Here is a 14,126-nt window from a genome sequence, read left to right as displayed (position 1 = left end):
CCAAGTCCTCTTTCCATCAAGAGCCACTCTCTCCAGCTAAAAAGAACCTGCAGCAATTAACTACCTATAGAAAAGGATGGGGGGGAAGGGCTGTGTGTGATGTTTTTAAAACATTATGTTCAAAGATAATCTATGTTTCCAAAGACGATCTATGTTTCCAAAGACTGCAGTGGAATGAAAAGATTGCTCCAACTTTCCCCTCAAAGACATTAGAAAAACATTCGATTTAAAGAATGAAAACTATTTCTGGTGTATAAAGCATATTCTCCACTTCTCTCTTAACATTGCTTTAGGAGACAGCAAAGGATCTATAAAGTGTCTTTCCAACTACAAGAAAAATACAACAAGGCTTTTCTGCAGGGCTCTATCCCCCCCCCATTAAAAACCTTGACAGTCCATAATTAAAAAAAAAAGTATCTCATTTGTGCATGCAGAAGAAAATGGAAGTTAAAAAAATACTTTTAAAACATGCAATTTTTATTGTCAGTATATTCCCTACATTTCCATATCTGGAATGACTTTTTGTAGAAAAACAACAGTTTCAGATAGATACAATTTATGATACCACGTTCTGTTCCTTACACCTCTTTTCCCAAGAGAATGTTTTAGAGGTGACCACTAACAGTGGTCTCCAGCAAAAGCATTTCTGAAAATGTTATTTTGTGAAAAGCATCCCTCCACGTGGTAAAGAAACAATACAACTATAAAATGAGCCGCCTCCTGAGAGGTGAAGCAAGATCCTCTCTTTTAACTGGCGAAGACCAGACTCATTAGGCATTTTGTGCTCAATCAAAATCTCATTTTCCTCTAAGGAACAAAGGATTTTGTTTGAACTTCATTACACAGACTGCTCAATTGCAGGCTGATACTGCTGAGAAGGCATAAATATATTTGCATATATATATCGATATATAAAAAATTCAGCTATACAACAGTCGTGTTCCAATAAAACTATAATGAAATCATTGTTTTTACTATGTACTCTTGTATATCACAGCACCACTACAAGACCCCAAAAATCTACTAACAGCATAATACTAAAAAATATGCAAAAATCAGATTAAAAATTATGTGGTTGTTTCTCTACATAAGACATTACAGCTAGGAAAAGTGACTGGCTATAAAAATAGCTAGTACTTTACTTGCATCTCAATAACATACCGGCTCTTGATAAAAAATTCCAGGTGTGTACAAGACATTCCCTTACCACCCTTGGCAACTGGGCAGTGTTTTTCCTGTATTGATATGACAGTTACCCCTAACAGCTGTTGGCAGCCTTATTTTCTACGTGGCATAATTACTGCCATAATCTCATGCTTTCAACATTGTTAGAAAAGAAATACAAAATCCCCAACTAAAGTTGCTTTAAAAAATTAAATAGTTCACACAAAGATATCTTCACACTACACAGCATCCAACATTTATTCATCAAAAGCACCAACAAGCCAATACGAAGAAATTAGTTTCACAAAAGAACAAGCAGCAAGCATTAATCAGTAATTTTTACTTTTTCATTTCATCCTGTCAGTGAGTTCTCGTGACAGGCCATAAATGCAAAGTTTTGCCACAAGTGCTGTAACTTCTAACCTCAATTGAAAGTCTGGTTGCTGATGACAGAACTCACTCCATTCCTAAGGGAAGCAGAATTTTCATAGTAATGTCAAATACAGATTTCCCTTCTATGTTGTAAATTATTTGCACGTACCAGGTTTTATCAATCACCTTCAATGAATTCAAAACACGTTTTTACTCAGTGTGAAAATATCTTTGGTAACAAAAATGGGCCATGAGACATGACAGCTATTCAAAGTAATTAAATTTGTGATACGTTACCACTGTTCCATTATCTGGCATCATTGGTGTTCCCATATTTGCAGCTCCTTCTGGTCCCATGGAAGGACCAGGACCCATTGCAGGGCCAGGTAAAGTTCCTCTGTTGTTCATATTCATACCCATCATTGGAGGAGGGCCTTGGTTACCAGCAGGTGCTGGGCTAAACGCATCTATGCAAAACAATCTATACTTAGAGCTGTCCTATCTGAATTTTACAAGAACAAACAAACAATTTACAATATTTAAAAAGCCAAATGTACAAGACTTCCAATACTTGAAATAAAAAAAAAATTCTTTGAGACTGTACATTTATCTCAATCATCTGCTTTTAAACAGATTTTCATTAAGCTTATTTTGCATTACACAATCTGCTTCATGTATTTGAAAATCCTGAACTTTACAGCTAAGTATAGGTGTATGGTTCCTGTACAGAAACTGAAGTGTTCACATAGAATATGTATGCAATATACACACCATAAACTAGTAAAAAACCTCAAGTAATTTTGCAGTAATTGGCAGCTATAAGGCAACCTGGCACTTAAGGAATCATAAATATACGTTTGCAGGAACTGTTCTACCAGTATTACATTAACTGTATATAATAGTGCTACAGTATATTAGATTGTAGTCCAAAAGCAAGACTAAAGATGGTACTCAACTCCACAGTAAATTATTTGTAATATGGCATAAGTCAGTCCTGCATTTATGACAGATTTATTACAAATTTATTATAGTATAAGTACCAGAAAACTTAGGGAAGTTTTGATAGAGTTGAAAGTGACAGAAAAACTTCCTCCAAAATTCTGATTCACAGTGAAACATAAAAAAAAAGCTCAAAAACATCTTTTGAGATCATTTAGTTATAATATTGTGCTAGGAAATACCACTTTATCAGTACCCACTCAACAGGTACGTAAAATTGCCTTCATACCATCCTCTCACATTGTTATAAAGGAAGTCTGATTTTAGGTATCATTAACATTCGCTATTATGAAATATCATCAACTAAGCCTGGTGGTGATGTGGGTTTTTCCCCCCTACAACACTAATCCACCCTTTTCAGCTAGAAATGTGCATCCAGAATTTGAAAAAGGAAGAAGCCATGCCTTCGGAATCCAGCCTACATTTTAGCTCATGACAACATAAAAGAATACCAATAAATCTGACTAATAAACTTGCTATTTTTAAAAAAAAGCATCTCTCATCTCAACTTAATTTCCTTAGTACTGACTATATAAACGTACATCATTGTAATCAGGCCATTCATCACAGATACAGTACAGTGACTGTCTGCAGGGATGCAAAATCACATCTTTATTACCCGCCCCGAGTACATGTATCGCAACCACCACTGAAACCACTGCATCTCATAGTGCTCCTAAAATTGCAGATGTGGGCTTGCCCATACACATTATGCCATCTGCAAACCGCTTAGCAAAAACACCCATGCAACACAGTAGCATATGTGAAGCACTAAACCTGCTTATCAGAATCATCAAAGAAAAAAAAATCTGTCATTTTGAAAAGCAGAACTCATTTGTGCTTAGTAATGAGAAGCTCCCAGACTTCTCTAAACACTGAGTCAAAACAAAAGCGTGCACAAGTTGGATGCTTCTTACCTACCCACAAACATGAGCAGTTCATGCAGCAGGCAGATGACTGTGCTACAATTCCAGAGAATTACAGCTGAAAATGCCTTACAACTGTTATTTACTGCCAGCCATTCAGTGGCTGTGTATGGAATGAAAAGGAGAAGTCTGAACTGCCAACACAAAGAGAAACCCTTACTTTCAGAGGCTAGAAGTACAGTGCAGAACTATCGCGATGGCAGTGCTTAGTGCTGTAGTAGTGCCACCGAATAAAAGCACTCAATGCTCAGTTATCCGTTAGTGGCTTGCTTGCCAGCCTAATTAAACTTAGCCAGCTGGCCACATGCATATCATGTTCGCTAATTCTTCAACTACAACTAAGTTCTCACCCTCTGTATCACACGAATGTGCCCCTATTGCTTCCAGGGTGACGTACAGTGATCTATACTGCCAAACCTTTATGTTATTAAGCCAGTTTCAGGCAGAGTCAGCTCTGACAGGACAACTAGGGACCATAATGCAAGGGGAGAGTGGGGCCCTGCCCAGTTTCAGCAAAAGGCCACTAATGTATCTTAGCTATGCCTCAGAGGTTCTCCTAGCTCCAAAGCAGACTCTGACAGCTACCACTTGACTGTCCATTTCTGTGGGACACCGGTGTTAGTGGTTAATTCCCAAGACCAGGTTCAGCAACACATGGAAAGCAGTCAGTGTTCGTGCCACAAGACACAGAACCTAAAAAAAAAAAAATGGTCTTTTTCTGCACTTTGAAGAAGTGCACTCTAAGTGTCCAAAGTGTACATGACAAGGTCTGGCACAGCTGGCAACAAGCCACAGGCAGTAATCATCATCAATGCAGAAAACAAAGCAGAAAAAGCCTTTTTATCCTCATCTTGAAAAGTTTCTCAGCTAGCTCTAATGCTATCACCTGGCATTACAGATCCAGTTAAGGGCTATGCCTGCTGTCCCACACAAGTAACAAATGCCCCAGGGAAAGTCAAGGTAAAAATAAAGTTACAATTCCAATGGGAATGTTGAGAAAGGCGTCAAAGACCAACAACTAAAGGTCTACTGCAGGTTTTTGGGGTTGTCTTTTTTTGTTGTAGTGGTGGAGCTGTGAATGAGCTGGAGGAAAAAAAGTCTCTACAGTAGGATAACCTAAAACGCAGGTACTGTGGAAAGAAACATTATCCTTACCTATTCGCTATGGATATTTGTCCCTTTTTAAAATAGTAGTTCACGGTTACTATAACTTCTTCTGGAACTACACATTAATTGCTGAAATACTTGTATCAGGTTTAAAACCAAAATTCATAGCACAAAGCTTACAAAGCAAGACTATGAGGAACATCACTCTTCAGCTTTCAAATCTGACAAGAAAAGGGCTGCGAACTGATTGCTATAAACACACATTGAAAATCTGCAGATAAGAAGTGCATCTTGTGGATCTGTGCGCAGGGGTTGGTGTTTTCCACAGTACTGACATTTACAGAGTTTCCTAATAAACCAAATTTGCCAGAAGAGTGCAAAAAGATGCAAAAGCACAACTATAAAATAAAAAACCCTCACAATTTATGCTTCAGCTGACTACTGGTAAATAATTTCAATGTCTTCCTTTAGAATTACTTTCTGCAGCTCTTCAGTGAAAGAAAAAGCGTAGTTCCATTTTGCAGCTATAAATGTGCCTCAATAAACAAGGAATGGTGAATAATGTATTTGAAAATCTGGACCAAGCAGATTCATTAGTCTAAAAATTCACATTGCTCAAAATGTCAAGCGACAACGTTTACCAAGTTCTGTATGTACTTTCAAGTTTAAAATATGCAAAACCAGTGTTAACTTTTCTTAAAATTATCATCTTAATTAATTTTAATGAACATCAGGAAACCCTGAAGAGTTACATACTGACAATTAATACAGTTTAGAAAGATCTTTTTTAAAAAATAAATATTCTGAGTCTTGTTTAAAAGCAGATATTCTCATTAAGTCAGATTCCAAACTGTTTCGGTCTGTATGTATGGAGCAAGCACCAATTATTAAGAACTAACCTTTCCAGACTTCACAGTAAGTTTTTAGCAGTGACAGTATTTTAAGTCATAAAAGTGAACTGAGAATATTTGCAAATACAGACTTGCAATAGATTCATAGAGCCCAAATCACATTATTTGTTAAACTTTTGTCGGGCACATCAACAAGAATGTATCAATTTTAAGAATTACCATTTCACTGCATGCAGTTATAAACCCAACTTCTCTGAACAGGTGGTCACTCCAAATGAATGCCAAATATTTTCTGAACAGATAAATCCTCTTTTGTATCAAATAATTCCTAGAGCATCACTTTTCCTGGCCATTTTCTTTCTCTCAACTTGTACATCATATTTCTCTACCACAGGTAGTCAAAACAATACAATAAAGACACACGTTGGGGAAAAAAAACAGATGTTTGGAAGCAAAACAGGTGAGTTTTTTTTCTTATTTCCTAATACTGTTTACTTCTTTTTACCAACAGTTGTCACTAATTAATAGTGCTTGAGTAATATGTACAGTCCCAAAGAAAAAGAAATTTTACATTACAGAAGCCTTTTTCCTTCAGATCCCTACCTCCCATGTTTATTGCTCCACGAGGACCCATATCACCCATTCTCATTTCCTGTTCTCTCTGAAAGTAAACATAGTTTTCATGGTCAACCTATCATTCTCAGAACTTAAAACATTCCCATTTACTGCATGAAAATAAAAATTTTCAAACTTCAAAATTTGCCATAGATTACAAAAGTACAAAGAATAAAGTAAACTACACTGCCCTGCTTTTAGAAAATCAAATGGAGTAAGTTCAACATAGCAATGGTGTATATTTTTGCATAAATGCCAAAAGTTAAATATCCCGAGTTTAAATAATCAGATGGAGCAGCCTAAAGTTACCAAACAGTTATGTGATCAACTGCAAATGAATCCATCTTCACACAGTGCTTTTCATTAAGAAGCCGTATATTTACACTTTAACTGTAAATAGTTATATTTTACCCTTTCCCTGTAAAAAGAGGTCTTATTACAGTATTGCCTAAAATATGGTGGTATAATAACACAGTTAATCTGCCTTCACAACTTAAAATTGCTTGCATTGATTGGAAACCAAGCTCTAATGTGTTTAATTATGATATATAAACTCAATCTGCCAGTTCACCTTTGCTCAAATAGTTGACTTAACACAGTGTTACTTTTTTTGTTTAACTATAACAAGCTCTTACTACTCAGTTCAGACACTGACCATCCTGTTGAAACCAGCATAAAAATGTTGTATCAACATAAACTATGTTTATCCTAAAGAGACACACCAAACTGATTCAGATGCAATTGATGCACAGCCATTCAACAGCAAGAAACAGTTCTTATATTACTGATTCTGAACCATGGCCTGCTGTGAAACAAAACTCGAAATGGTACCCAGAACAGCAAAAATCATCACTTAGCGGAAAACAAAGTACACCTATCATTGATACTTCCACAGGATTTTAGTATTACTGTTTACATCAAAAGGATGAAATAGAAAAATACACAAATCAAAAGCAAAACTGATGAAACTTACAGCAAATTTTTTCTTGTTAATTTTCTGCAAGAATATTAACGTATATTCCATTCTTGAGTGAGCACACGTGCTGAGAACAACCGTATGTAAAACATTAACCTGATTCTGAAAATCATTCCACTTAAGATTTAAGAGTTTAAATTCAGACACACTTGGAAGAGAATTCTAAATATTAGGCCAGTGAATCAGTATTGCCAAAAGCAACCTTTAAACTGAAATATTAATCAAAATACATTTTTACTGTTTTGCAAAACTCCATTTCATTTAATCATGTTTGAGATGCCAAATAAAAGTCTTCTTTCTTCACACACATTTCAAGCAGCAGACACCCATATTTAACAGAACAGAGTCAATAGTTTTGTACAAATATCCTGGTATAGAAAATTGTCAGATACATGACAAAGGCTCTCAGATCAATAACTTTGTTTTTAGTAACTTGTATTTATCTATGCAACGTACTTAACATAAGAAGATTATACACTGTTTTTGAAAGAATATGACTTATCGTGGAAAGGAAAAGTAAGGTCTCATAACTAAAAGACACAGGTTTTAAGCTCCAGCTACTAAAGGCCATTGATGAGCAATAAGGACCTCCTCTTTTGATCCTAGAACCCATGTTAAACCCTTATAACAGGACATGCAACTACTGTGTCAGAATTTCAGCTAAAATTTTAAGTAATATCAGCAGCCCTACTGAGATCAATCACACCCAGAAACTGATACCAATGAGTTAGTCACAAAACAACCATACAATCGTGTTGATATTAGTCTGTTTTTACACCTCAGCATTGACATGCAGAAGGAGAAGTCATTGTATCATCCTCAATCCCTAGCCCAACATGGTAGCAATACACTGTGGCTGCCAGTTTACTTCAATCAGGCTGTGCGTGCCTATGTAGATAGCTTTATGGTAACAGGACATGCCACAAACAGCTAGAAGACAGTATAAAAGCATTGGCAAGCTGTAATATACGTTTTTTTTAAAAAAAGCACACTATGCTTCTTCCTAGCAATAAACCACTTTTTTCTCAGCTACCAGTAAAATGCTACCAGTCTTCAGTTAACAGAAAGCACAAAACTCTTTTAGTCTAGTCTGACTTCTGTAACAAAACACATGAAGTAATTATTTGCCATTTTCCAGCTCTTACTTTGGTGTGGAATTATTACCATATAAAAAATATTACAGCAATAGACTCAAGATCAATAAATGTGCCTTATGATCTCTGTTGCATGTTAATCTATCAACATGTCTACGGGAATTATTTTTATTCCTACGATTGCATGGTCACAACTAATTATAGCATTTCCAATTTCCAGCACAGGGAAATCATTTTATGCTGTTAACATAGAATTAGTACATTTAAGATAAATCCCGTCAAGGAAAACACAATTTCAAATGTTAGCTGACAGTATACATCATTAATGTAATTAAATGCTTGACATATTCACCACAAAAACCATGTACTATTGGTGATTTGCCAAAACCTGTATTTACAAGAATCCAGATGATAACAAAAATTCGGTCCCATCCCACACAAATCATTTCCTAAGCAGCTATTGACTATGTTAGCATAAAACAAGTTATTGCAGGTAAGCCAGGTCTTCTATCCCACAGATTTTGTCCAAAATAAGACAGAGAAAACAATACCAACAGGCAGTTATGACACAGAGTAGCTGAACCAGTGCTGGCTGATATTCCAGCCTACCCGAGAGCTTCATTCTTGGATACGCAAGCCCTTTGAAGAACATAACACTGATAGCATTATCTTCTCCAAGCTTCTTCTGTCGAGTAGCAGCCTGCTTCAGCCCTTCCCTGAAGCCACCCGTAACTACCCATAACAGGGAGTTAAAACTGAGCAGCAAGAGAGGAGGGCTAACTAGAGAAATAAGCAATTAAGAACCTCTGACGTCACACGGTACCTGGGAAAACAACTAAAACTGAAAGAGAACAGTAAAAATGGATGATACGCAATTACAGGGGAAAAAGAAAGTCATAAGACAAAGAACAATTAGTCAATTCAATCTTTGGGAAGATTAAAAAAAACCCACAACAACAAAGGGAAGGAAACAAAGAATAAAACTATTTTAAAAGGATAATTTTTTCCACGACTCAAAAGAAAGCCTTTTAAATTATTTCTGTTGCAGGATTCTTGTAAAACACTTCAGATCTCACTAACGCAAACAAAACTCAAGAAGCTCCAATTCATCTGAGCAGTCTGCTTTTAGAAAAACTGCTATGATGGCAACTGCAGCATTATATTTGCTGATTACTTTAGATATGGCATTAAAAATTAGAGCCTTCCTGACAAATCTTTTAGTGTCAGCTGTAAAAAGCAGATTGACAAAAATATGGAATAGACCCAGTTTTCACCCAGATTACTTCTACATTGTACATTTATGTATGGATTCACCCGTTTTTACAAGTACAAGATTACTTGAGCATTTGAAGTATATCATGTACAACATTTTTATACCTCAATCCCCACTGATACCAATATTCTAAGCATACAGAGAACTGCCAAGATGGTCCTTCTGGGTTTCTTAAATAATAGCATATTTTTAAACTCAATCCATAAAACCACAGAACTGTTTTTAAAATAAACTGAAGAATTTATCAATTCCCTTCTCAAATTGATGATAAATCTACCAAGTAGTTTTTGTGTTGTTTTTTCAAAACTGGTGAACAGATCCTACTTTTTCCCCCGTGGAAAGAGGCTTTGCAATTGCGGCAGCACAAAGTTAAAAATCTTGTCTCCAAATGATGCAATATTGCCAGTAATAAAAATGTCAAAAAAACTACAGTATGGAATAAACATAGCATGGGATATTTTAAAAAAGCAAGATATCAACAGAAATATTAAGAGGACACATCATTCAGTTTTCTTCAAGACTTTGTGGCCAGGAGGTGCATCTTTGACTTTTTACTCACCTTTCAGCTCAGGAATAGTGACCAAAATAATGCTAAGACACAGCATCAAAGAAATGCCTTATTCAAAAAAAGAACATTTAGCCCATAAACTTGACCTTGTACATTAAAATCAGTAACTTGATTACACTTTACATAGTCTATGAGTGCAAAGCAAAATGCAACTTACAGTGCTGTTGATTCTCACCTGTTTTCATTAACATGAAAACTGAATTCTACTCTGTAGTAGATTTTCTATTTGTCAAAATCAGCAAGACATTTCTGTACCTCTTACTAGAATACATTATTCCTTTCTAGAGTGGTTTATTTCATTAAGTTCTTTCCAGGAAGCAAAAATTATTTCCAAAGGCCTCTCCAGGGGTTCTTTAACCTAACACAGAATTGCAATTTACTGAAAGATGCCTATACTTTAAAGACAAGTAAAAACTAGAATTTGGGGGATAGTTTTGAGTGTGCATTCTTTGTCACTTCCTCAGAACATTCCACTATTTCAATCCAATGAGGAGCTCACTGGAAGTTAAGCTGCCAGCAAGGAGTAGAAGTAATGAAGTCTCCTCTTCCGCCCACCCCTCTTTTTAACTTTCCCTCTTTGGTTTATCCATCAATTAAGATCTATATGCAAGATCCTAAAGTTACAATATCCCATAATAGTTCATTTTATTCCATAACATGCAGGAATGATAACCAATTTTAAACAAAAAACACTGATTTCTTTCAAAATCCAAGATTCCCGTGTGTTCCTTGAGTACTCCTAAATCCAGAACTAATCACTCTCCTGTCCTGGGCATCATACTAGATTATTCCAGAGATCAATTCCAGCCTATACTATACAAGAATTCTACAAACGGAATGGAGTTCTTAACATAAGTAAGTTCTCTTACCTTGCACAAAATTACACAAGCAATATATTAGCATATGTAACAATTACTGCAAATGTAGCTATAAAACAGAGAGCATACAGGGAGCTACACAGCCCTATTTATAAATAGGAAGTCTAAAGTTTTCTTTAGGTTTATAGCTCTCAAGGACTTGCTCTGAGAAACACATTCTAACAGGCCTAGAGCAGGCAGCTAAAACCAGATTCCTCCTTGGTGGCTCAAGTCATAAATAGAGCTGACAGACATGACTCGAAGCTACAATATTTAAAAACCCTAAATATTAAAAAACCTATCACACCCAGTAAAAACAGGAATGCACACTGCATAAAACATATGCAGATACATACATTCCAGTAAATGAAAGAAGTGAGAAAAGCATTCCTAATGGTAGTAACTGATAACTAGAGCTACTAACAGAAAAAGAAATCTGATTTCCCTTATGGGAAAAAATATTTATTATTACCTCAGTGCACTTCTTAAATATTTCCATTGTTTCAGTAAGATTGTAAATGGAAATACTAATCTTATTAAAAAATGGGACTTGGTTTTAAAACTCATTAACAGCAAAAGTATAAGAATGTATTTGGGAAAAAACTCCATGCACTACACCTTTCTTCTTCTGCTTTTTGTTTTTGGAACAAGCAGGAAAGGTTTTCAACTTCTGTGGGGCCCTCCTTCATTTCCTTTCAACATCTTTTAAAATTCATAGAATGGTCAGTTGCTGAGCACAGTCCTCACCAACTACACCCCACAAAAAAAACCATAAATGCAGTTAAAACAAGCCAAAAATATTTCCTACTCTTAGCATAAATTATTCTTTCAAATACAAAAAAGGATTTTACTTCAAGCGTTTTAAAGTCAAAGAGGTACTGTAATAAAACATACTAAATTTATATCAATGTGCGAGACAGCCATCATCACAGCTTATTAAAAACATCAATCTTAATATACCTTGTAACACACTAGTTTAGTTTACATAAAATAAGTGAAGGATTGGGGAGGATAGTACTCCATCATATGACTTCATTAACTAAGTATTGAAAAGCCTCTCAGTGCATGACCTAACACACTAATACTGCAAAACACAGAAAAGGACTGTAGTTTTTTGTGTAAGAGCACACAGACACTCAGCATCTCTATCCTGGAAATTTAAAAGCAACCGTTCTCAAAGAGAAAGCTAGATATTCCTTCAAATTCTCCTTTATTTTAATATCAGCCATTTATAACGATCTTTGGAAGATCTTCCTTTGTTTAGACAAAACTAGCTTCTACTTTCAAAACCCACTATTTGTTGGGTTTTGGTGGGGGGCCAGTATGGTGTTAAATAAATGATCCTCCCAGTATGCTTTGCTTTCTAAGTCACCTTCCTACAGCCGGATGCAAAACCCAGTCTGAAGAAGAGCTGACTTCCTTTCAACACATCCACCTTCACCCGGTGTTTAAGACAGGTCTACACTGACAGTAGTTTTGGAATAGAAAGCCAATGTAATTGCACTAATATCACACACATTACAAACATATTTAGGGGACACCTCACTAAGTAGTAACATTTAATAATCCCCTGAAAGAAAATACATTTTACTACAGAAGAGACAGCCACTAGGCTAAATCTAAAAGTGGTAAACACATGACCACCTAGGAGCCCGTCAAATTTATTAGCATCAAGGAGGCTGAAAGATCCCAAAAATGCAACTTCCTAACATGAATCTCACTGTGCAGGTTAGCACTCAAGGATGGTCGTCTATAGCAGCTCCAAAGACTTAATGCAATGTGAAAACAAGTACTGAAAAGAAACAATTGTTACATTATTACTCTCAAAAAACACTGCTGCAAGTTATCTTTTTTCCTAAGACCTGTTTCAACATATTTGTAAAATCAAGGTTTCCTCAAAATCTGTATCAAAGGACAGCTGAGCACATCAATAAACTTGCTACACTGGCATCTTGGCCAAGAAAAGTTGTACTTTCTACTCAGTAAACTGTCAAATACTGTCTAAATTAGTTTGTTTGGGTTTTTTTTCTTCAAAATTTACCTTTGGAGTTAGAAAGAAAACTAGATTAGGAAAAGAGTCAAAAATACTTGCAACTGTTATACAGTGGAGACATCTTCTCACTCCTACACATCCTGAGAAGCAGAAAATAGCCACTGCTCTGAACTACAGGAATAAGACAAATAAACTAGAAAAGACAAATGAAATTCAAAATCGTAAGAAAAAAAGTTTGCATAATCATTACTGGATTTCACTTCAGAGTAAGGGAACAAAAGGATAATTAACTAAGCCACAAAAGGTAGCAAATGACAATTCAGTGATTGGCTGGGATGCAGAGATATCCACTCATCTTCAATATTAAAAACTGGTCATACCTACTACAGAAGATGTCTACGTGCCTACAAATTTTTATGAATGGCTTTAGTGATCATAGAAGTGCTTGGTTGGAAAAGACCTTTGAGATCATCAAGTCCAGCAACAGACATCTTGGACACTAAACTTGATAACTGCTCTCTTTTACAGAAAACATCCAGAAGCTGCAATAACTTGAACAAAACCATGAATGTATTTTCATTAAAAAGCTTACATGCTTTAAGACCTTTTATTGCACAAACTACTCTAGCTTTGTTTTATAATAAACAGAACTCATACTTTCAGAATGCTACATTACAGGCCAAAAAAATCAAATGGCAATCTAAAACCCGATAATAAAAGAAGAAAATAGCGTAAAGTAAGTCAAGATTTACAACAGAACCTACTCCGTTGATTACAGAGCTCTGACTCCATATCGACATTTATGTCTTTTCTCCTACACTGTTTTGTCTGGTAGTTACTTGCTGCTTCTCTGAATTTAATACATTAATACAGTATTTCAAATGCAGTATCATTATTTCCCGAGTCTTCTTCCAATCTCTCCCACTTGTTATGCATAAAATACTGTATGTAAAAACATAAAGTAACTATGGTTTCTCATTTTCTCACAACCTGTGGAAAACATTGTTCACTAGACAAAAAAAATTAATGTATAGAGATGACAAAAATATGGCACCAAACAATTCTCATACAAAGAGCACATAGGAATAAAATCCAAATATTTTAATTCCATGCTCCTGTTTGATCTTCTATACCTCATCTGTTGAGATAAAGGAAAATGTTACCATGTCCTTTTACCGTCTGAGGGCGTAACTGCAAAGACAGTTTGGTTTTTCCCTCAATGCCACTGCTGCTGCCCGTTTGAGAGCAAACGGGAACAGAGGTTTGTCAAAATCTCCCCTTGATCTAAAAGCCCAACACTCACAAGGAAGGTAAAATTCTGCTTCTCAAAT

At 35.7% G+C, this 14,126-nt stretch overlaps 1 protein-coding gene across 4 annotated transcripts in view; it reads right to left on the bottom strand.

Annotated features, from left to right (window-relative positions):
• PSPC1 (paraspeckle component 1) overlaps window positions 1-14,126 on the bottom strand; it is a 61,047-nt gene that overhangs the window by 24,743 nt on the left and 22,178 nt on the right. For 3 of the 4 annotated variants that reach the window (XR_011339723.1, XR_011339724.1, XM_069883506.1), the window contains exons 7-8: window positions 6,023-6,080; window positions 1,834-2,003 (exon numbers count right to left, since the gene is read on the bottom strand). The exons of the other annotated variant lie outside the window; for it this stretch is intronic. Coding sequence is in view for 1 of the 3 variants with exons in the window: in XM_069883506.1 (XP_069739607.1) it covers window positions 1,834-2,003; window positions 6,023-6,080 (228 nt within the window). In the remaining 2 variants the exon portion in view is untranslated. The remainder of the gene's footprint in view (window positions 1-1,833; window positions 2,004-6,022; window positions 6,081-14,126) is intronic. 4 annotated transcript variants of the gene reach the window in all.

The sequence above is a fragment of the Phaenicophaeus curvirostris genome, chromosome 1 (assembly GCF_032191515.1).
Source record: "Phaenicophaeus curvirostris isolate KB17595 chromosome 1, BPBGC_Pcur_1.0, whole genome shotgun sequence".
Lineage (NCBI taxonomy): Eukaryota > Metazoa > Chordata > Aves > Cuculiformes > Cuculidae > Phaenicophaeus > Phaenicophaeus curvirostris.
This window is presented reverse-complemented; position numbering and strand designations above follow the sequence as displayed.